Source organism: Chelonia mydas, chromosome 7, assembly GCF_015237465.2.
Source record: "Chelonia mydas isolate rCheMyd1 chromosome 7, rCheMyd1.pri.v2, whole genome shotgun sequence".
NCBI lineage: Eukaryota > Metazoa > Chordata > Testudines > Cheloniidae > Chelonia > Chelonia mydas.
This window is the reverse complement of record NC_057853.1, coordinates 50,939,729-50,963,625: the sequence shown is the minus strand read 5'-3', so window position 1 is coordinate 50,963,625 and position 23,897 is coordinate 50,939,729. Positions and strand designations below refer to the sequence as shown.

General features: G+C 45.4%; 1 protein-coding gene across 9 annotated transcripts in view; it reads right to left on the bottom strand.

Annotated features, from left to right (window-relative positions):
• The window catches only part of FANCD2 (FA complementation group D2), a 191,760-nt gene that overhangs the window by 161,903 nt on the left and 5,960 nt on the right, over positions 1-23,897 (bottom strand). For 5 of the 9 annotated variants that reach the window (XR_006292126.1, XM_037903424.2, XM_043550844.1 and 2 more), the window contains exons 3-11: positions 20,858-20,995; positions 20,504-20,617; positions 19,412-19,479; positions 17,792-17,895; positions 15,079-15,142; positions 12,885-12,937; positions 11,156-11,234; positions 8,416-8,540; positions 1,484-1,571 (exon numbers count right to left, since the gene is read on the bottom strand). Coding sequence is in view for 8 of the 9 variants with exons in the window: in XM_037903424.2 (XP_037759352.1) it covers positions 1,484-1,571; positions 8,416-8,540; positions 11,156-11,234; positions 12,885-12,937; positions 15,079-15,142; positions 17,792-17,895; positions 19,412-19,479; positions 20,504-20,617; positions 20,858-20,995 (833 nt within the window). In the remaining variant the exon portion in view is untranslated. Of the gene's footprint in view, positions 1-1,483; positions 1,572-8,415; positions 8,541-11,155; positions 11,235-12,884; positions 12,938-15,078; positions 15,143-17,791; positions 17,896-19,411; positions 19,480-20,503; positions 20,618-20,857; positions 20,996-23,897 lie in introns of those variants that run through there. The other 4 variants (XM_037903426.2, XM_043550847.1, XM_043550845.1 and 1 more) reach the window with 2 other exon arrangements.

Genomic DNA, 23,897 nt, shown 5'->3' with positions numbered 1-23,897 from the left:
TTAATATATTTAATAAAGATCCCCAGAAAAAAGTGGTGAGCCATGAGGTAGCAACATTTGCAGATGATGAAAAATCATTCCCAATGGTTGGGGAGGATTTACCATCACTGACAATTTTTAAATCAAAATTGGATGATTTTCTAAAAGATCTACTCAAGGAAATATTTTGGAGTTCTCTGGCCTGTGTTATACAGGAGGTCAGATTAGATGATCGCTATAGTCCCTCTGGCCTTGGAATCTATAAAAAAAATTATTTAGAATAGGCAAGGCTGGAAAAGATAGCGAGGAATTTCGCAGGGAGTAGGGCAACACCACCATGGCAAGCTAAGGGAATGGGCAACATGATTGCCAATTCGATGAATTGCCACATCCAATGAAGTGGGCTGTAGCTCACAAAAGCTTATGCGCTAATAAATTGGTTAGTCTCTAAGGTGCCACAAGTACTCCTGTTCTTTTTGCGGATACAGACTAACATGGCTGCTACTCTGAAACCTGTCATGATTGCCAATGATATTCAGTGCTGACAAGTGCAAAGTAATACACATTGGAAGGGATATTCTGAATACTCATATGTTTCTGGATTCTAAATTGACTAGAGCCACTCAAGAAAAGACACCTGAGAATTCTTGTAAACAGCTCAGTGAAAACTGCTGATCAATGTCAGTGATGGTCAATAAAACAAACTTGATCTTTGGATGCAAAGGAAGGGGCTGGAGAAGAATATGGAATGTTATATAAATCAATGGGATGCTCTCACCTAGAATACTGGATTCTATTCTGGTCACTACACGTCAAAAACTAAATAGCAGAGATAACAAGGGCTTTGGAGATGGGCAAAAGAAATTATCAGAAGCTGAAGCGACTTCCATATGAAAACAGCCTGAAAAGGCTGGGAGTGTTTAGTTCAGAAGGGACATTGTAGAGCGACACAAAATAATGAATGGGTCTGAAGATGGTAAGTTGTGCGCTCCTATTTACCATTTCTCATAATACAAGATCAAGGGGACAGTCAATGAAATTGAAGGGCAACAAATTTAAGATAGAATATTTTTTTAAAAAATAACAATTCTCCATCACAATATTATCACTGAGGCCAAGAGTTTAATAGGATTCAAAGGATTAGAAATTTACATGCCTAATGAGAACATCCATTTACAATAGACAGGGTAAAAACAATAAGGGAAATAAGCCCTTATGTTTCAGGGCATAAACAGTTGCTAACTGAGGGGGTTAGGATGGCACATCCTCTGAGATCACACCACTGCATTATAGCCAGAAAATCTCATACAAGTCATCCTCAATTCACTGCTCTCTCTCAAGAACAATTTTATGTAATAGGCTTAGAGATTCAAATGACATTCCTGCCACCTTTCCCACTTTGGCTAGCACAGAAAGACTCAAAGGAGCTGGGTTTTAACACAACACTAGGAATGATCAGAGCAGCTCTAATATTTACGCTTCTGTTTAGTAGAGAATCTCTTACCTCAGCCAAAAGTCCTGCGTCAAGATCCAAATTGGAAAGGGCATCCAGGATCGGAACAGTTAGGCGAGTGTCCCGTTTTAACAGCTGGCTGATACACAAGAAAAAGATTACAGACAAATAAATAAGAGTTTTTTATTAAGTGGAATTATGCAATTATAAAATGTCAGCAGTTTCTCCACTCACTCCAGAATCTCTGCAACAATGACAAATATATGCCAGAGGCACTATAGAAAATGGTTACTCTGGAAAAGATTGCTTCTGTCTGAACACAATGAATTTGGGATCACTATAATTGAAGTGGACATGAAGAGGAATAAAGTTTACTATTTCTCATTGTTATTTTGGGCAGGACTGGAAGCAACGCCTAGCACTTTCCAGTATAAGCCTCAGTTTTCAGATGGAGCAAGGACTTGAAATTTGGCAAGGACTGGTCCTGGGGTCAGTGAGATGCCTTTTATCACCCCTATAAAAATCCACTCAGATTTGGCCAAATTATAAAGCTCTAAAAATCACCCATTTGCCCACGCTCAGTAGAGATTTGTTAGAGGCTTTGTTCTTAAAATTTTTGAACATTCCATGTTACTGAGCATGCTCTGGTCCCACTGACCTTCCACATGCCCCAGTCATGCTCTCAGGCCCAGCCTCCTACATCATAGACCCAGAGTTAGAGCACCAGGCCTGGCCAACACTTAAAATCTAAGTTGACATAGCTATATCGCTCATGGGTATGAAAAATCCACACTCCTAAACAAAATAGGAGTTGACTTAATGTAAATGCTGTGTAAATGCTGCTAGGTCGACAGAACACTTTGGGGAAATGGTGTTCCTACACAGACAGAAATGCCCCTTCTGTCAGTGCAGGCTGTTTCTACACTGTGAGGATATGCATAGCTGTGCATAGGCCCCGTAGTGTAGACATGGTCCCAGACAGGACACAAGCACAACAACAGCATCTTTCCGTTTGGCTTGGGGGGGAAGTGCACTGAGCAGGGAGCCACCTTCCACTGACTGGTGTTAATAATGATTTGAATTTCATAGCCTGTTACAGGGGTGTGAGGACTTGCTCAATAAACATAGTAAGAGGCAGGCAAGTATTATTGCCCATATTTCACTGTGTGATGGCACAAGGTCATTAACAGTGCTGTCTGTAACCAGTAAACTCACTGCCCTCCAAAGCCAGGAAAAGATTTCACAAATGTTGATCCCAACATTACTCTGCTGTCTTGTAGACAATTATGTAAGATACTGTGCAACTTGCAAAGTGCATGTTGTGTTCCCACTGGTGGCTGGTCAACATAAGTGTTAACAGTATTAGGCCGTTACCATCTATTCCTTTTGTTCAAGTAGTAAAAATCTGTGCTGTGGCGCAAAAGGTACTTGGTTCAAAATGTGCTGATGACCCAAGCAGGGGTCAGTATGAATCCATGAGATGGAATTTCTGTTTTTTCAGTTTCTTTTTAAAAATATGTATGAAAGTACATACAAAAAACCACCCAGCACTAAAAGAATGTTAAGGTTACTCAGCCAAGCAGTCAAAAGTTGCCTGGGCAAATTTAATTCTGCCACCTTGTACATACACATTATTACATGATATTTAATTTTATTATGAATTATTTTTATTACAGTAACACCTAGAGGCCCCAGGTATCCACTGTGCTAGGCACTATACGGAGTAAAAAACAGTCACTGCCCACAGAAACTTAAGTCTAAGGCCATGTTTTTACTAGGAAAAAAGGTGTATGTTTAACATGTTTTAGCTAACACATTAACTACCATGTGTTGGTACAACCTGTCCCAGTGCTCTCTTCTGGACAGTCACCAGTCTGCTGTAAGAGACCCACTCATGAGCAGCATGTGCTTCTAAGCCCCCCGGGCTGGGGTAGAGTCTAGTCACTGTTTCTGGCGCTGAGTCTCTAGAGCACACTCCCAGGCACATAACTCTTGTCTGAGCCCTTCCTTAGATCATGGGATGACAATCCAACCACACTCGTCCCCAAAACCAATGCCTCAGATCTCCCAAGCCCTGCAATTGCTTTGACATGCACTCCCTAAATTCCACCTGATTACTGGCACACTGGCTTCTAATTCAACCCCTTCAAGAAGATGGCAGGAAAGATTTAGCAAAGGAAGTTTTTAACCACAGTCCCTTTACTCTTAGAAAGCAATAGAGTGTTATAGATCTTTAAAAACAAACAATGTCCTAAAACACACCCTCCCCTTAATCTGATCTCACACCTTTTGTGAGTCCAGAGTCTTGCCAGTGTTTCAGTCTAGGAAGAGCCCCTCCTGCCTTCTCTCTCTCCAGCCCATTCTGCTTACATGTTGCAGTGGCCAGCCCACCTTCGCAGAGAGCCACGCCTCTTAAATATAGGGCTGGTCTACACTACACAGTTAGGTCGACCTGACACAGTTTACATCATTGTGTCAGTGTGTACACTACAGCCTTGCTCCCGCCAATAAAAGTACTCCACTCCACCGACATAATAACTTCACCTCCATGAGAGGCATAAGGTTTATGTTGGTGTAGTTAGGGCAACACAATGTCTGTGTAGACCAGGTCTCAAAGTCCCAGCCCGCGGGCCATCTGCAGCCCAAGAACCTTCCCAATGTGGACCATGGGGCTCCAGCAATTCTGGGGCCGGGACTCTCCCTTGGCCCCGCCTGCGGTCCCTGGGCCTTCCTCCCTCTCTACCCCCGCCCCCACATGTCCCCCGGGCGATTTAAAATGGCCCGGGGCCTCGCCCACCAGCAGCAGCACATCAGAGCTGAGCGGCTTCCTGCACGCTTGCTCCACGTGGCTGCCAGCCCCTCCCTGCAGCCCTTGGGCAGGGCTGTGCCTCCGCGCACTGCCCCCACCAGGAGCGCCCCTGCAGCCAATGGGAAGCTGTGGGTGTGGTGCCCAGGGGCAGCAGCACACGGAGGCCCCCAGGCCTTGGAGCCCCAGGTAAGCACCGTAAACCCCCTCCCAGAGCTTGCACCCCCTCCCCTTTCCCCACACACCCCCTCTCGCCCCCAAACTCCCTCCCAGAGCCTGCAACTCCACCCTCTCCCTCCTGCACCCCCACCCCCTGCCCCAGCCCAGAGCCTGCACCCAGGACCCAAACTCCATCCCAGAGCCTGCACCTCCAGACTCCCTCCCCCACCCAAACTACATCCTAGAGCCCAATCTCTCTCCCCTTCTGCAACCAAACTCCCTCCCAGAGCCTGCACCCCAATCCTCTACCCCAGACCTAGGAGGGTAAACTCCCACCCAGAGCCTTAGGCCGGTGGGGGTGGAGTTTGGGGGGGAGGGGGGAGAGAGTTTGGAGGGGCAGGTTCTGGGCAGCATGAGTGACATTATTGGCCCGCTGGGAGGATTTGAGGACTGACACTGGCCCTAAGGTAAATTGAGTTTGAGACCCCTGGTGTAGACACTGCATTGCCTTACTTACATGGGTTGTTGGTTGTCTTGTCAATTTCATCCTGCCATGAAATTGACAAGAAAGCCAGCCAGCTAAAGTCCAGCTGCCTCCAGCTCCCCTGGAGAGCTGGAGGTGGCTGGACCCCTCTCCTGGCTGGGAGCTGGGGCAAGAATGGACCCTGCTCCCATGTGGGAGCCGGGAAGCCCCAGGCAACTTTCTCCGCTCTCAATGGGGAATGGGGGTTGGGGGGAGGGAGGAGACAGAGACAGCCCACTGAGAGTCCAGAAATCTGTGGAGCAGCCAGGCTCCCAGGAGGGAGCTGCCTGTGGAGCTGAGAGACAGGGCTCTACTTCCCCTAAGTCAGTGGAAGCACTCCTGGTGAGGATGCACACCATTGACCCAAGGAAGGCAGTGTAGACACTGTAATTACTACAGTGGCTGTAAATTGATCTAATACAGGTCGACTTACATTTCTAGTGGAGACATACCCATAGTCTCTAACCACTTCTGCCGTGTGCTCAAGCTGAGAAACTCCAGCCCCTTCCCTCCCCCACAATGAGGCATTGATGTAGACAGTCCATTGTTCTCTGTGGATGGTTCAGTATTTAACACACATTAGAGCTGATGGCCCTAAATTGCTCTGTGATTGTTTCCCCAATCTCCTTCCTTTCTCCTCCTTCCCCTCGCTCTTCCCCACCCCTAACCTCCTGCTATTCTACGGAAACTGACTGGCTGAGGGAGTGGGGGAGTGCCACTATAGAACAAGGACACAGAATTAACTATGGACCACCTGGGGCAGGGAGACACCAGAGCACATGGGTACAGAGTCTGAACTAAGAGTTCCTGAGCAGAGAGCCAGCTACTGCACTGTTTCAGAGTAGCAGCCGCGTTAGTCTGTATCCGCAAAAAGAAAAGGAGTACTTGTGGCACCTTAGAGACTAACAAATTTATTTGAGCATAAGCTTTCGTGAGCTACAGCTCACTTCATCGGATGCATGCAGTGGAAAATACAGTGGGGAGATTTTATATACAGAGAGAACATGAAACAATGGGTGTTACCATACACACTGTAACAGGAGTGATCAGATAAGGTGAGCTATTACCAGCAGGAGAGCTGGGGGGGCTTTTGTAGTGATAATCAAGGTGGGCCATTTCCAGAAGTTGACAAGAACACGTGAGGAACAGTAGGGGGGGGAATAAACATGGGGAAATAGTTTTACTTTGTGTAATGACACATCCACTCCCAGTCTTTATTCAAGCCTAAGTTAATTGTATCCAGTTTGCAACTTAATTCCAATTCAGCAGTCTCTCGTTGGAGTCTGTTTCTGAAGTTTTTTTGTTGAAGAATTCAAATCAGCAGCACTGCTATGGGTACCCGTATGGCCCCACAGTATGTCAACATTTTTATGGCTGACTTAGAACAACGCTTCCTCAGCTCTCATCCCCTAATGCCCCTACTCTACTTGCGCTACACTGATGACGTCTTCATCATCTGGACCCATTGAAAAGAAGCCCTTGAGGAATTCCACCATGATTTCAACAATTTCCATCCCACCATCAACCTCAGCCTGGACCAGTCCACACAAGAGATCCACTTCCTGGACACTACAGTGCTAATAAGCAATGGTCACGTAAACACCACCCTACACCGGAAACCTACTGACCGCTATGATTACCTACATGCCTCCAGCTTTCATCCAGACCACACCACACGATCCATTGTCTACAGCCAAGCTCTACGATACAACTGCATTTGCTCCAACCCCTCAGACAGAGACAAACACCTACAAGATCTCTATCAAGCATTCTTAGAACTACAATACCCACCCTGCTGAAGTGAAGAAACAGATTGACAGAGCCAGAAGAGTACCCAGAAGTCACCTACTACAGGACAGGCCCAACAAAGATAATAACAGAACGCCAGAAACCATCACCTTCAGCTCCCAACTAAAACCTCTCCAACGCATCATCAAGGATCTACAAGCTATCCTGAAGGATGATCCCTCACTCTCACAGATCTTGGGAGACAGGCCAGTCCTTGCCTACAGACAACCCCCCAACCTGAAGCAAATACTCACCAGCAACCACACATCACACAACAAAAACACTAACCCAGGAACCTATCCTTGCAACAAAATCAGTTGCCAACTGTGTCCACATATCTATTCAGGGGACACCATCATAGGGCCTAATCACATCAGGCACACTATCAGAGGCTCGTTCACCTGCACATCTACCAATGTGATGTATGCCATCATGTGCCAGCAATGCCCCTCTGCCATGTACATTGGTCAAACTGGACAATCTCTACGTAAAAGAATAAATGGACACAAATCAGACGTCAAGAATTATAACATTCAAAAACCAGTTGGAGAACACTTCAATCTCACTGGTCACTCGATTACAGACCTAAAAATGGCAATTCTTCAACAAAAAAACTTCAAAAACAGACTCCAACGAAAGACTGCTGAATTGGAATTAATTTGCAAACTGGATACAATTAATTTAGGCTTGAATAAAGACTGGGAGTGGATGTGTCATTACACAAAGTAAAACTATTTCCCCATGCTTATTCCCCCCCCACTGCTCCTCGGACGTTCCTGTTAACTGCTTGAAATGGCCCACCTTGATTATCACTACAAAAGGTTCCCCCCGCAGCTCTCCTGCTGGTAATAGCTCACCTTATCTGATCACTCCTGTTACAGTGTGTATGGTAACACCCATTGTTTCATGTTCTCTCTGTATATAAAATCTCCCCACTGTATTTTCCACTGCATGCATCTGATGAAGTGAGCTGTAGCTCACGAAAGCTTATGCTCAAATAAATTTGTTAGTCTCTAAGGTGCCACAACTACTCCTTTTCTTTTTGCAGCTACTGCACTGGTGCTTGCAAAATGGGGACTCTTACAGATACACAGCCTGGAGACAACAGGACTGCTGAGATAGCACAGCAAGACCCAGCAGTTTGAGCTCACAGCACACACCAGCATCAGAGTGCATAGACAGGTTGGACTGACCCAAGTAGGGCTTGCATTGGTGGGGGGCAGGGAGTCTGGGCATGTGCCTAGCCAGACTTGGGGGTGCTGTATCGGGGCAAGGGAGTCTGTGTAACTCCTGCCAGAGAGCCTGACCTGGGTCTACTCCTGGCTTTGCCTGAGTTAGAAAAAATGTTGTTTTATTGTTGACCATGGTGCTTGATCTGGGGAGTTAACTCTGACCCCACAGGAGGGAGGATTGGTGTGTTTGTGCAGAGACGTATGCTGGGACCTGGGAATGCCCCCTATCTGACATAGTCACTCAAATAGGTGTGTCACACCCTTCTTGAGCAAGGCAGTGTCTGGATACAGCATAATAACCTGCCCCCGGGCAAGATTAGACATATGCTCAGCACCTACAACAAAATGGAAGATACAAAACAAAGTGGAATTCACAATTTGATAAAGACATATCTCACCTCTGGTGCACTGCGCAGCTGGGAGTAAAGCACACACAGTGCAGAGGATTAAGAGACAGCATGAGTGTCAGCCTTACCTAACCTCTCTCGCAAATTCACTTTGCTGGGAATCCTCCAGGATCTCTGGCAAGCTCGTGATAATGTCATGCTGGATTGGCGCCGGAGAAACACTAACCATCTGCATTAATTTCATGATGAGATCCTGCAGAAGAGGGAAACACTGGCATATGACAATTTCATCACCACCACCACCACAGCAAATAGAAAAGGAACATGGCCTTCTTGCTAACCACCAGCAAAAACCCAGCACATTTTCAAAGCAATGATGACATTATAAACACAATGTCCTTAATGAAGTCATTTCTCTATGCTTGTAGTGGATGCACCCATAATCACTGTCCTCTTGATTGACCACATTTAAATAATAATTATACCTAGCACTTTTCATCAGTCAGTCAATCTCAAAGCACTTTACAAAGGAGGTCATAATCCCCTTTTTTCAGATGGGGAAACTGAGGCCCAGGGAGGTGCAGTGACTTGCCCATAATAATCCTGCAGGCCAATGGCAGAGCTGGGAACAGAACCTAGATCTCCTGAGTCCCAGCCCAGTGCCTTCTCCACTAAGCCAAATGACAATTTAAATCCCACTGTGATTTTTAAAGCACTGTATATTTTGCTGTTAAAACGCCAATTATTTTGCTGGGCAAAGCAGATTGGAAAATAAAAATAACCAAGCCTTTACAATTGACAACAACCCTCTTTCATTCAAACCACTATGGGACAGTTGCTCTCATTTATTAGTAATGGTAGTTGAGTACTGAGTAATCAACAGAGACAGATTTAAAAAAAAAAAAAAAAAAACAGAAAAAGGAAGCAGAGAACACAGAAAGCTAGAACAATTATATGGACTCCATCTCTAATTCTTCACCAGACTCCTCCTCCTCCTCATCTACCTCTTAGCCATCTAAACAGCAGTTCTCCAAAAAGTGTTGATGGAACTGTCGAATCCAGTTAGCTCTTCAGGTTCACTGACATCCATTCTTTTCAGTAACAAGACCAGGCAGTTAAACAATTATGAAGTTCTTCAGTTCAAAACAACTTAGGCCATGTCTACACTATAGGCACTTGGCAGCATAGATATGGCGCCATAGCTATGCTGCTGTAAGCCTGTAGTGCAAACACAGACCACAGCGATGGAAGGGGTTTTTCCGTTGCTGCAAGAACTCCACCTTCCTAAGCGATGGTACCTAGGTTGATGGAAGCATTCTTCCATCAAGCTAGTTGCGTCTACACTGGGGGTTAGGTCAGTATGGAATTTTCACACCCCTGAGCACCTTGGCTACATCAACCCAAGTTTTAAGAGCAGACCAGGCCTTAGATCAAGGCTCTTTAAATGAGACTCAAGCCAATATGCCCCTGACTATCATTGAAGTCAATGGGAGGTCTGTCACGTTTTTCATTGGGAGTTACAACAGGCGCTAACTCCAGACTTCTGACTGGGTGTTTCAAATGCACAGCTAACATTCGAAGTCCTCAGGCTACAATCTGAATGGTCTGTCAGGCCGAAATAAGGAAAATAAAAAACAGTCCTTATATTTAGGTGTCAGGCAACTGTGCCTGCAAATCTAAAGGGCCTCTTGCCAGCAGGTGATCTTGTCTTTGCTGTGGGGATAGCAGGGAGTAGGACATGTTCCTTCCTGACATCCACTACTGTACATTTGCTCCTACATTCAAGAAATACTACAAGACATTTAATGGTAAAAGATATCTTTAATATGATCACAGTTGCTCCATACTTATACCTTCCCCACTATTTACCCTCACTGACCCACAATAATAACTCCAGTAATTTGGTGCCTGCGCCTGTACCCTTACTTACTTTGGGTGAAATCCTGGCCTCACTGAAGTCATAGGGAGTTTTGCCACTGACTTCAATGGGGCCAGCATTTCACCCCTGACTTTAATGAGACTACTTTCACAAGGACTACAGGATTAGACCCTTAGTCTGTACATATTAAGGTTTGGCCTGCATTAGAACAGTTGCACTGGTTTAACTAAACTGTCTTTAATCTGGTTAAATCAGGGCAAACACCTAATATAGATGCAGATGCATTGAAATCACTTTAACCCTCACTTAAATCTTCATCTCTTCTATATCTAGTGTTCTCAGCCATCCAAATTTTTATGATTTGTATTAGATGGGGCTGTTCTGCATTCCACAACTTATACATGCAGGGTATTAAAAATTCCCCCAATATCTGTGGGGTTAATGCATCTTCATACTGGGATAGTGCATCATGGCATTTATGCTTTACAAGAACAAGTTGTCAAGCATTTGGATACAATAAATTAGTACTGGAGAACAAACTTTAATAGATTGGAACTTTATATATTGTACATCTGAAACTTCATAAAGGCTCAGCTAAGAAACCAATATACTTTACAGTGCATTTCCCTACACCTAACTTTGTGAGCTAGACTTCTTGTCCAGTCCTCTTTATTTCCTAGATTCTCCTTTGGTCCTCTGCTTTGGGAGGGGCACATGCTATTCCACTTTAATCATTATCATCAAAATTTCTATCAGCTCACATATTAAGATCTTTGGGTCAAATCCTAAGATTCATAATGGCCATTAAATATAGTACTAAAAAAAAAGCCATAGGTTTTCAACATGTTTTGATTGCTTGACCCCCTCCCATACTTTTGCAGTAGGTGCTTGTTACCACCTACAAGCAAAATAGTTATCTCATCCCATCTGAGGATGCTCAAAGAACCAAATGGAGAAAACATATTGCTGACTGCACCATTAGTACTTACCTTGCTGTCAAGTATTTTGTCAAGCCATTTAAACTGATTGACAATAAGACGGGGGAAATTGGTTCCAAAGGTGCCCACACTGAAAAGTCAGAACAAGTGAAATACAAGTCAGTTGAAGTTATCCTACCAGCAGAGCCAACACCAGTCTCACTGTTAAGCAAGACTGCTAGAGAAGCCAAAGCTGGAAACAATGTAGAATGGCTGTCCATTTTTCTCCAGATCCATTATTGCCCTGATACATGGTTACCCACCATTGTGCTAGACTTTGAAACAATAGCATTCAGCTAGAGGAATTGGTTTTTGTTTTAAATATTAAACTAGTAATGATGTGGTGCCCATGGACAGAATGCAAGTATGCAAAGCAAATTCATCTAGAAAGAGAAATATCATGTTCTTACAAAAATAATGGGCAAGGGGAGAGAAAAGTGCAACTGTGCAAAATGCAAAACTTGATGCTTTGGACCAGTTTCCACTGCAGCAGAGCCTCTCACTGCTAGCTCTCAGTTGGTAAAGGAATTTCTTCTAAGTATTTTTCAAAACTATGCAGATTAGCAGGCCCTCATGGATGAGCTACCTGCAAAATTTCATTTACAACCACTGCAGATGTCAGTACAAAATAGGGCAAACCATTCACAGTTCTCACTTCCTAAGCATCCAGAAACCAACCGTTTTCAATGTGTCACCTGAGATCGAGCCTCAGCACCACAAGCATTCTGGCATGCAAATGAGCACTCAGTGTGACTTAGCTTCAGGCTTCCTCTATCCACGAATGTCACAAATAGCTTCAAAACTGGATTAGAGAAGAGAGTTCTAAAGCTCTTCCCACACTACAGCAGAATCCAGGCTAGCAATAAATGTTTAGCCCATGTAAACATTGACAGAATTTGCAAGTATATATTGCAGGTCAGAGTTAAGGATATTGTACACATGTATAAGGACAATTTTTATACTAATATTTTCATTAATAAATGCTAATGGAATATTAATATACTTTAATTTAACTGACCATTTCCATATTTTCAAAAACTTTTTCTCCACCTTGTTTTGAAGCTTGTATGAGAGCAACTTTAAATAGAAGTTTAATTACGTTTTTGAAGGGGAATTTTCTAGTTGTGGTTGGTGGGGAGGGACGGGGGGTGTTTGTAATTTTGTTTTTGTTTTTCCAGGAGTGTGAAATAAGAAAAAAGGAAACCTGAAAATTAAAATCACATTGTTGTAAAAAGTTACATGCTGAGCAGCATACTCCTGAGCTATGCAAGAGTGTGGAGTTTTTGCTGTGGAGTTCCTGAGTCCCACAGTACAGGGGAATTTGGAGTTTTTGAGGTAGATTAATGAAAGGGATCTCAGTTCTTTCAGATGTAAAAGTCATTGTTGTACTCCGGACTCTGCTGGGACACCTTTTAATTCCACTCCCATACTGCCTCTGCCTTTAGTATTGTACTGTGCAATATACCCAATGTAAGCACCAATAGCCAGTGAATGCACACCACATCAGGGAGAATTCCCCATCTTTAGGCTTGTCCTCTGCTATATGCTGCCCAATTATCCTGAGCTCTGAGTACTGTATAGTACATTGTACTCTCCCTTCCTCAGATTCAGTGTTTTCCCATATATGTAAATTGGGTGATTTTGGTTAAACTTTTGTCATTGATTAAAAGCAAACAGCTGGGATCATGCTCAACAGACAAGGTTTCAGGTCAGGTCTGAGAGAAGATATTAAGGCACTCACGTGTCAAAAAAGAACTCAGGGAGCTTCTCCAATAACAATGTTATAACAGCAGGCTAAAACAGAAAAAGAGAAAGGCAGTATTATGCTGCTGGGTTTTTTTTTTTTTTTTAGACTGTGGTAGTGCTCAGAGGCCCCATTCAGCACTGAGCCCAGTGCCCTAGGCACTGCATTCACACAGAGTATAAGGGACCCAAAAGCATGACCCAGAAACTTTGCTCATTGGAATTCTCCTCTCACGAGCACAGACAGAACACACACAGCATGCAAACCAGAGGAAGATTCCCGCAAATTGGAAAACCTTGGTAGTTAGGTGCACTCCTAGACTAGAGTCACAGAGACTGTGGAGCTTATCCACCTCTGACCTACAGGAACAAAGACATATAAGCAGGGCCACTTGCTTGCTAGGTTTAAAAGTATCAAGCAAAATAACTCAGGAGTGGCAATTAAAATTAGTTTAAAAAAAAAAAAAAAAAAGCACGTGAAGCCACACTCCCTTCCCCAGACTCCATTATATAACCTCTCTGCTGAAGGCATCAGAAACAACCACTACAGGTAAGACTAAAAAGAGTTTCTATTTTAACTCCCTACTTTCACACATACTTCCTATATAAAACATTCCCCTTCGTGGCTCTAATTTTCCCTACTTGGCCTCTGCCCAAACGGAATTTTTCAAAATTTATTTAAAACAACAATCATTAAGATGTTTGAATTACAAGAGGATTGAAAAACCAGAAACATTTTCCCTCCTGGCTCCTGATAAGCCCTGCTCACTGGTGCAGCAGCCTGTAGTGAGGCAGCTACTGCTCTCTGCCTCAGAGACTGTTGTAGTGCACATATGATTAACAAAGTGCCTTGCAAGGAAAGGCTCTGTTAACCTGAAGTATTATTACAATACACTGTGCTTCATTTGTATGGCATCTTTCGCGGGACATGTGCCAGGAAAGTAATTCAGGAAACTGAAGGGCAATGACTGCCACCTAGTCAGAAGAGTATAAGCACGCAGTATGCTGCAAATGAGACTGGCTTGCTCTTGCAAGGGTACACAAGGTAGTAGGGAAGGACTCACAGAGCCTTCCAACCCAATACTCCTTGCACAAGGACTAGGCATAATCATAGTCCTTGTGCTCCCCAAACATAGCAACTGCTTCCTCCTAGTGCCTCCAGGGAACTAGCTACTGCAGAGGGAGCAGAAAAGAGACAGGGACATGGTCCTGCCCCTCTTCCATACCAGCCAGCACAGCTGGCCAGCTGTGGAGGAGGGAGCAAACTGCCCCAAAGGGTGGCACAGCATGAGCACACTCCTGAAACTTAGGAGGCTCCAGGGGGGATTGTATCGCCTTGGGTGGTCTGGTGCCACATAAGTCCTTACTCAAGGCTGTTCCTTGATGGCACCATTGATCTATTCTTGGAGGCACGTTTTGCTAGAACCAAGTACTTAAGGGATTTAACAGATATGGGTATGGTATTCTTTGCTCTTAATGTACATGTTATTACTAAATAAAGATTGAGGGGTACATTTGTAAGCACCTGGCTTGTTTTTGGGCATTGTACATATAATATTCCTAGGAGTTCCAGAAGCTTTGGTCAGGGGCAACTCGTTTACAGCTCTCACAAAGATAATCTCTTGAAGTTTTGCGAGGCACAGTGACAATGGGGGCCATACAAGTACCTTGATAGAGAGAAGATAATTTTTTTACAGAAACCTTCCCTGCTTCTCCAATAAGGGAGCTGAACCTCCCAACAAAACACCGTAAGTTCCTACCATGCAGTTGCGCAGATGAATTCTCTCCAGCCCCACTTCCCCATCATGGAATGACAGGGCCCACGGCTGGAGCAGCAACTTTTCAGCAGGTCTCAAGATTACAGAGTAAAGGCTGAAGCCTGGAACATGCACGTTGGGGCAATCCTTGATGTCCCTATCAATCCTCTTCTCTTCCCTTCCTGCACCCTCGACTGATTCCTTTCCCTATCCACATCCCTCACTTCTCTGACCTTTCCCTTTAAACCGGTAGAGCTGTGTCAGGACTGGAAAAGCAGGGGAGTTAGTCTGGACTGAGGAGCATCAGCGGATTTGTGCAGATTAGTACCTGTCTGCAGTGTGACCAGCTCTAACAGTCCTCTACTTTTGTAAGCATTAGATGTCCCCAAATACATAGTCACAACTGAAAAGAAGAATATGTTAACATGTCCTTACCTGTAAAGTCTCAATTCCAAGTAGTAGTTTAATAAGGCTTTCACAGTATGAATGAACCAAATTTCTGCCCAAAAAAAATTTTATTGTTAGGAAAATTCATGATGTGAGCACGCTGCTTTTGTCCAGCAGAGATTAAAAAAACATCTACTTAAAATGACAACAGTGTCCTTTTCCTATCAAAAACAACCCCTCAGTCAAAGAGGGAAACTGGTCAGGTGCTAGTGGTGCTTGTGGATTTTCTATCAAACTCTGAATCTTGCTGTACATGGCAGTGGGGAACTAGCTGCATATCAAATATAATTCTGCATTTCCAGACCCTCTAAAGCGAAGGGTCCTTTTAGAAGTGTATGACAAACAGGTTTATAAAAATTTGTGGTTAGGCACTAGATGCAGTCAGGTTTAACACCCTTTCAATCTTAACTATTTTTAACTATTGTTATTTAGACTCTGAGAGGGAGGAGGGTCTCAGAGCCCAGACTCCAGGCCAAGGCCAAGTGTCTAGACTGCAATTTTTAGCCCCGCAGCCTGAGCCCCATGAACCTGCATCAGCTGACCGAGGCTCTGAGACTCAATGCCATGGGTTTTTTAATCACAATGTAGATTACCCTGAGAGTCCTCTTTGCACTGAGGTCACCCTCTATATGGGAAGAACTGGCTTTGTTGGCAGTATCACGCTATGCCCTGGCACCAGCAACTCTGCCAAAGCCTCCACTGATCTACCATACTAGCACGTCTGTGTGGGAGCAAGTGGACAAACTAGAGGGAATGAGAAGAGAGGTGAACTGAATTCTACTAATAAATCTGGGGACTCAGAAACTGACTAGATATCTTCGGGAGAGGAAGATGATACAGGCTACACATTTCTTCAGTCCTAGCAGAGCTGTGGGCAAAGTCTGAGTTGGAGCAACAGCAACAGCTGAAAACTCAACTGCAAAGCTCCAAGGGGAACTCTTTGCCTGATCCCAGTCAAAAGAACTTACTGGAAAGGTGCCTCAGAGAGACCAAAACCTGTCTTGCACTGGACGCTGGAAACTTGAGAAAGGGATTTCTGAGCTAGTGGTACCGCAAAGAAGTCTCTCTCGACTAGGCCAAGTTGTTCTTGGGAATAGCCAGGGGAAATTTTAGAGGCACAGACAATAGTTCATTTAAATTATAAATCAACCTTGCTCATTTCCAGCTCAAGCTCTGGAAGGAGCCTTGACCGAGAAAGCTGAACCTTTGGGGTTTTCCTAGATCTTCTGGAGACACTATTTAAGCAGATGATCTCTGCCAAATCTTGTGGATTTTTTGTCAGACTCTGAATCTTGCTGTCCCCAGTGTTACCGCAACTGCTAACTCCCCAGCGTCTGCTCTTACCACAGTTCCTGGAGTATAATCAGGGAGGAACAGGTACTGTACCACCTCCAAAAGTAATTGCTTGTGGCCCAAGTCACACCTAGACAACTAGTATGCCCAATGACTCCGCACCTTTAACGTACTGTTATTTAAGCGCCATGCCCCTGTCTAGCCATTCCTTTGCCTGAGGGATAGATCCTGTCATTGAGCATAAATTCATAAATTGGAAAAGAGTCAGAAAAGAGCCATAAGAATGATTAAAGAATTAGAAAATGTGCCTTATAGTGGTAGACTCAAGGAGCTCAATCTATTTAGCTTAACAAAGAGAAGGTTAAGGGGTGACGTGATCTCAATCTATAAGTACCTACATGGGGAACAAATATATGATAACAGCCTCTTCAATCTAGCAGAGAAAATGTATTACAAAATCCAATGGCTGGAAGTTGAAGCTAGATAATTTCAGACTGGAAATAAAATATAATTTTTTAACAGTGCTAATAATTAACCATTAGAATAATTTACCAAGGGTCCTGGTGGATTCTCCATCCCTAGCAATTTTTAAATCAAGGTTGGATGTTCTAAAATATCTGCTCTAGGAGCTATTTTGGGGCAGGTCTCTGGCCTGGGTTATACAGGATGACAGACTAGATGATCACAGTGGTCTCGTCTGGCCTTGAAATCTCTGGCTGTCTATATTAAGTGCTAGGAGTGTGTTTCCTTACTTGTGCACGCATACTTGTGCTAGCTCTCATCCAGCTAGTGGAAGTATAAATAGCAGTACAGCAGTGGTAGCAGGGGCAGTGGTAGCAGAGGCATGGCTTAGTCATGCTGAGTACAAACCTGCCTGGAACTGGTGGATACATACTTGGCATGGCTAAGCTGTGCCTCTACTGCCACTACCCTTGCTACCAGGCTACATTACTATTTATACTCACGCTAGCTCGATAAGAGCTAGCATGAGTCTACACACAAGAGCAGGGGAATCAAACTCCTACCTTGTAATGTAGACATAGATAAAGAATCTATGAAAGTACGGATGGCTCAGGGCCGGCTCTAGGTTTTCTGCTGCCCCAAGCAAAAAATCTGCCACCCCAAGCACCGAGAGCGCAACTGCCCAAGCAAAAAAAAAAAAAAAAAGGGTGGCCGGAACGCCGTCCCCTGGAATTGTGCCGCCCCAAGCACGTGCTTGCTTTGCTGGTGCCTAAAGCTGGTCTTGGGCTGGCTTAACAGAATGGCTGGCTTAACAGAATAAACCCTTCTATCTATGAAAGTACGGTTGGCTTAACAGAATAAATCCTTCTCCCCACAACCAATTTCGCATTGTTCAAGCGGAGACTAACTCCTACGGGCAGGGAGAAAGAAATGCATTTTCTCTGACCTCGTAACCTCGCCCCGTACTGGAGCGCAAGGCAGAAGGCAGTTCCTGAACTGGTCTCTGTCCTTAATGTGAGTCTCCAAGCCACTGACAAACTCCTGCACAACCTGCAGAGCAAAAGGGAAAAGTAGGAACCCTGATCACCCACTTTCCTTTAGGATGGGCTATTTGTGCAAAGGATGAGGGGGAAGAGGAGCTCTGTGCTAAGATAGCCAAGGAGCACCCAGCTGGACAGCAGGCTGCAGGCAGAGATAAACTAGAGGGGAAGCAACACAATGGACATCTTAGAGATACAGCATAAACCCTATGTTACAAACTAATTGGGAATTGAGGAGTTCATAAAATCAAAAAGTTGTTAAAACTGAACATCTCAAAATTGATGTATGTCTGGTGCAGTATGATACACTGCATCACTTTCTGCTTGCCCTTTAAGCTGCTGAAAAGCTCTTTCAAAAGCACTAGAGGCCTCAGAATATGAAGAGATGTTGCCTGTTCTTCCTCAGCATTACTTTCATTATATGATTTTTTTCTGTCTGGAAAAATGGCTCATATAACTGGTCATTTGTGAGATTGGTTCTGGTAAAACTGAGGTTCTACTTTACTCTAATCTAAACAGCCTGCAAATGAGATGCTGGTTCCTCTACAAACTCACTCTAGGGTGACAGCTTCAAACTCCCCTCATCTGCTTGTGACTCAAAGGGCTGAGTCCCAGCTGTGACTTCTCCCAGTGCAACTGGGAGCATGGTGTCCAATACAGCAAACAACAATGTCCAAAAATAGTTGTAATATTGAAACAAGTAGCCTCAGAAGTTTCATATTTGGTCTGGCTGTTTGAGATGGGGACAATGGAAGAGAGGAGGGGAAGGGAAAACCCTGGCAATATGAACACATTTAAATAAAGAGTGGCCATTCCATTGCTGGCAGCTACCAGGCCAATTACTTACCGAACAGTGAACTGATAATTTTCCATTCAAAAGTTAAGTTTGCCCCCCTCCCCTTTGCGTGTGTCTTTGTCTCTTGCATCCTTTGGATTTCAGTTCTCTCCCAAGTCACATTTTCTAGCAGTGCATACCTGAGGAGGGGGCCAACATGGGCAGAATAGGGGTCATGGCCATGGAGACAGATGTGCAATGCTTTGTCCCAGAATTGTACAAGGCCACTTTAGCAGCATATAAACTGGATGAGGTTTGACAGGTTCAAGTGCAGATTTGCCTCCAATCAGCCTATTAGTGGCTGGTGAGTCTGACATGATAGCTCAAAAAAGACAGAGCCAGAGCAGGAAGGGTAAAGGGAGCCAAGGAGATGGGGGAAAGAGTTGAATACAGTTTGGGGGATTGGTGAGAGGGAGACAGACAGGCATCTGGAAAGAATGGGCCCAAGAACAAGCAGCAATATTCTTCTCAGGAATGTGGCAGAAGAGGGGGGGGCCACTGGGACACTTCTGGAATTGGCTACATTTGCATACCTCTTTTACCTGACACATTCTGCACTGCCAATTTTGGGTGTGCAGCAGCAATTAGCCTATGTTAATAGCCTATTAGCACAGGGAGCGGCCACACAGCCAAGTAGCATACAGATTTTAAACACTGACGTCTCCTGAAATTTGTGGTGTTAGCTACATACATGTGGGTAGAAAGGATGCTTCCTCAAGATCTGGCAGAGTTTCTTCTGGAAGGTTGCTTGATCCACGGCTATGGAGAAAGTCAGGAGTAAATCATTTTAGTCATGCAACATACATGTTAGTCATACATTTTAGTCATGGAAACTTCACAGTATTTCAGCAACAAATACAAGTTGCTTTGCAGATTACAAGCAGCTACCCACTGGAGTTTACAAGTTCACTTCATCTAGAGTGCCCAGTTAACAAAAACCTGAAAGATACTATTACTCACATTCCCTCCATCATGGCAAATTTGAAGCGGATCTGATGAAATTTAAAGAATAACCAATGTGCAGCCTCTCCAATCTTGCACAGTCAGCTGTATAGCTCACTCCTAGTATGGAGACCCTGCCAGCCCATTCAAGAACACAAACTGGGGAACCAAGCAGCAGGGAAGGGATCCCATGGTTTTCCTTGTGTCCTAATGAATACAGCATGATTAAGCTCTTTCTCCTCCAGCTCAAATCCCTAACTCCTATACTACTAAAGAAAGACCATTTACCCCTACAAGATATGACAGCAACCCTCCAGCAACATCAGACTGCTCTGTTCTCACAAGCACACCCTGCATTTCTAGTGTTCCAGCCACTCTAAAGAGAAACAGCAAGTCTCTGCCAGAACCACTTTAGTTCATCCAGTAGCCAGTAAAAGGGAGTCACTGTGGGAATATTAAAACATGCATCATGAGGATGTTAAGCCTGCAATGCTCCAGACACAAAGTACTGAATGAGAAACTTGACTTGGGATCCCCATGTGGCAATGAAGCTTGGTACTGCTAAGTCCAAAAAACAGCAAAGTGGCTGATTCAAAATAATGCAACCACTTCCTCAGAACTGCTGACAGCTGTGCTTGAGCTGGGAGAGGAAGGGGAATGGTGATTTCCATTTGAAGCTCTCTCACTCTAGTACTCCTGCCTTTTCAGCTAAACCTTGTAATATTTAAAAATAAAATCCTTACTTTGCCCATTTTCTGTAATGTGTTAATAAGGAAATAGGAGAAAATGTTAGAGCAACTCACAGAGCCTTATCTCATTCCATCCCCATCTGTACACTTACAATCTTCCAGCATTCTCCCAGCACGGCACATGCATGTATACGTCAGAAGAGTGGAAGCATGTGTGTAATGTGTTGATCCGTATGCAGCAAATAAGGGAAGTAAGGATTTACTCACTGAACAATGGAGATAAAAATAAAGGTTTATCAGCTGCCTCATTCACTGCGCATTGTCCATCTTGCATATTGAATAAGGCAGGAATCATGTAATTCAACAGCGCACATGAGGTTGACTTTAACTTTGGCGCTTCCTGAGTTGAGTGCTTTATTCTGTCACCCTAAACTCCTTTTAATGTTGCTTTTTGGATAGATATATACATCCACAGCCAAATACAGCACAGAGTGCTAAATCCATACCTATGTCATTCTGTCTCTCCCCAGCATTCAGAGTAATTCCTGCTGTTTTGATGAGCTGTACAAAGATGCTATCATTCTCCACCGCTCCATCTTCGGCAGAGGTCTTCTCCTTGCAAGAGATCCGAGACTTTTTTGTTTCTGAGAAAGCAAGGCTTATTATTGTAGGATAAACAGATGCAATAAGGAGTGGGGTTCCTTAAGAGAATTCACTAACTCAAAATTAGCCATACCTCAAGATATTATGTGAAGAGAGGCATTACCTTTGAGGGTCAGACGAGTGATCTATCCACTCTGCTGCTGTCTCTGACAGTGATCAATAGCAGACATTTAGGAGGAAGATATAAAACACTTAGGAGCATAAGGGGAAATTTCTTACTGGCCCCAGCTGGTGGCCTGTTCATGACCTAAAGCATCTGGTTTAATACCAACATTTTCTTTAAAGCCACTGTCACAATTAACAAATTATTGGCTGAGCTTGGAAGGCCTTGCACTCAACTTGATGGCATTTCTCTGTCTCTCTGTCTGTGAGGCAAACAGCTGTGCATCTCTCTCTATCAGTGTTATAGAGGGCGGACAATTTATGAGTTTACTCTGTATAAGCTTTATACAGAGTAAAACGGATTTATTTGGGGTTTGAATCCCATTAGGAGCTGGGTGCTGGAGAGAGGTGACCTGCTAAGCTGTTTTCAGTTAAGTCTGCAGCTTTGGGGGCATTGTTCAGTCTGTGTTGCAGCAGGCTTGCGTGTCTGGCTCAACAAAACAGGGTTCTGAAGTCCCAAGCTGGCAGGGAAGATGGGCTCAGAGGTAGTTTCAGCACATCAGGCGACAGTCCCAAGGGGGTCTCTGTGACTCCTCTGAAACCTGTCTATGAGGCAATCACTTTTAAATACACATCCAATCAATTCCAACTCATCAATGCTTATTAATTTGGGGGAAAAGGGGGGGACAGGGACACATGAAGCCCCTGCTAGTTTTTTAGCACAGACATAGCCTCAAGCACCTCTGCAATTGTTTATCAAACAACAAGCTGATGGCACTCATTAACGCCTTCCAGCAAAACAATACCCCATCTCAGCTCTGCCCATCCTCCCAATAGAGCAGAGGTGAGCAAACTATGGCCCACAGGACAATTCTGCCCAGCCCGTGAGCTCCTAGCCGTGGAGGTTAGCCCCCGGCCCCTCCCCCGCTGTCCCCCCTCCCCCGCAGCCTCAGCTCGCCGTGCCGCTAGTACTCTGGGCGGCGGGGCTGCAAGCTCCTGACGGGCAGCGTGGCGGGCTCCAGCCAGGCAGCACAGCTGCCAGGCCTGCTGCTCTGAGCGGCATGGTAAGGGGGCGGGGAGCAGGGAGGTTGGATAAGGGGCATGGGGTCCCGGGGACAGTCAGAGGACAGGGAGCAGGGGGCAGTTCAATAGGCGTGGGAGTCCCAGGGGGCCTGTCAGGGGGCGGGGGTGTGGATAGGGGTCAGGGCAGTCAGGGGACAGGAAGCGGGGGGGGGGGGGGGGGGTTGGATGGGGGGGGTCCCCCGGGTGGGCAGTTAGGGGGTGGGGGTCCGAGGAAGGGGCAGTCAGTGGACAAGGAGCAGGGGGGTTGGATGGGTCGGGGTTCTGAGGGGGGCAGTCCAGGGGCAGAAAGTGGGAGGGGGCAGGGCTAGGCTGTTTCGGGAGGCACAGCCTTCCCTACCCAGCCCTCCATACAGTTTTGGAACCCCGATGTGGCCCTCAGGCCAAAAAATTTGCCCACCCCTACAACAGAGTGTAACATCTTGGCACCCTGCATGACTTCTGTAAGCTGGAAAGCTTGTCTCTCTCACCTACAGAAATTTGTCCAATAAAAGATATTACCTCACCCACCTTGTCTCCCAGACAGAAACAAGAGTAATTGGGGGGAAGGGGGAATGGAGAAGGACATGAACACATCCATTGGCATGGGGCGGGGGGAATGGGGGATGCTGGGAGAGGGATGGGAGAAGGAGGACACCCAAAGCCCTAGCATGGGGGGAAAGGGGAAAATGGGGAAAGCCGGGTAATAAGGGTTCACCAAGAGGCCCTGCCATAGAGGGAAGGAGGAATAGGGGAGGCCACAGAACTCCTGCCACAGAGAATGGACATGGGCAACACTGGAATGAGGGGAGGGGGAAAGGGAGAGTACACAGAACTCCTGGTGGAAGAGAGAATGGGGAATCCTGGTATGGTGGGGAAGACAGACTGGGGGGCATGGGTGAAGGTGGGAATAGGAGTGCACACAGAGACTCTGGCATGTGGGGGAGAATGGGAGACTCTGGAACAGAGTAAGTGGGGACCACACAGGCATGAGAGGGAAGGTGAAAACAGGGAGAGGGGAATGGGGCACACAGAACTCCTGGGGGGGGGGGAGATTGGGGGACCTTTGTATGGGAGAAAGGGGTCTAGGAGTACATACAGAGCCCCTGCCGTGGTGGAGAGTATGGGGGACCCAGGAATGGGGGAGGGAAGAATGGGGGCACAGAGAACCCCGGTGGGGAGGAAGACTAGGGAAACCTGGTATGGGGGAAGGGGAGGCACACACAGCCCCTAGAATGGGGGCGAAGAGGAGGCATGGGGCAGAGTGGAAATGGGGGGGAATCAAGCCACTGGCATGTGGGGACAATGGGGAACTCTGGTATGGGAGAGGGAACCATGCAGCACACAGAACTCGTAGCAGGAGGGAGATAGAGGGGAGTTGAAGAGAGTCCCAGTGTAATAGAAGGGGATGGGAGAGTGTCACACAGGGAGCTTGAAGGGGTGGAGTGGGGGCGAATAGAGGAAAGCAAGGAGCCCCTAAGCTGTGCAACAAGCTTGGCCAACACATATGAATCATGCAATGCCTTAGTTATTATTTGTACAGCACCACCAGCATGCTAGGTACTTTATTTACAGGCATCTGTAGGAGGCACATCCCTGCCCTGAAGAGTTTACTCTCTATCCCTGTTCTTTTACCTTGTCTATCACTGGGATATCTGAGCACCTTGCACATTTACTAGAGTGAAAATGAAGTTGCTTTCTCCTTCCCCCATTCAGTAGAGA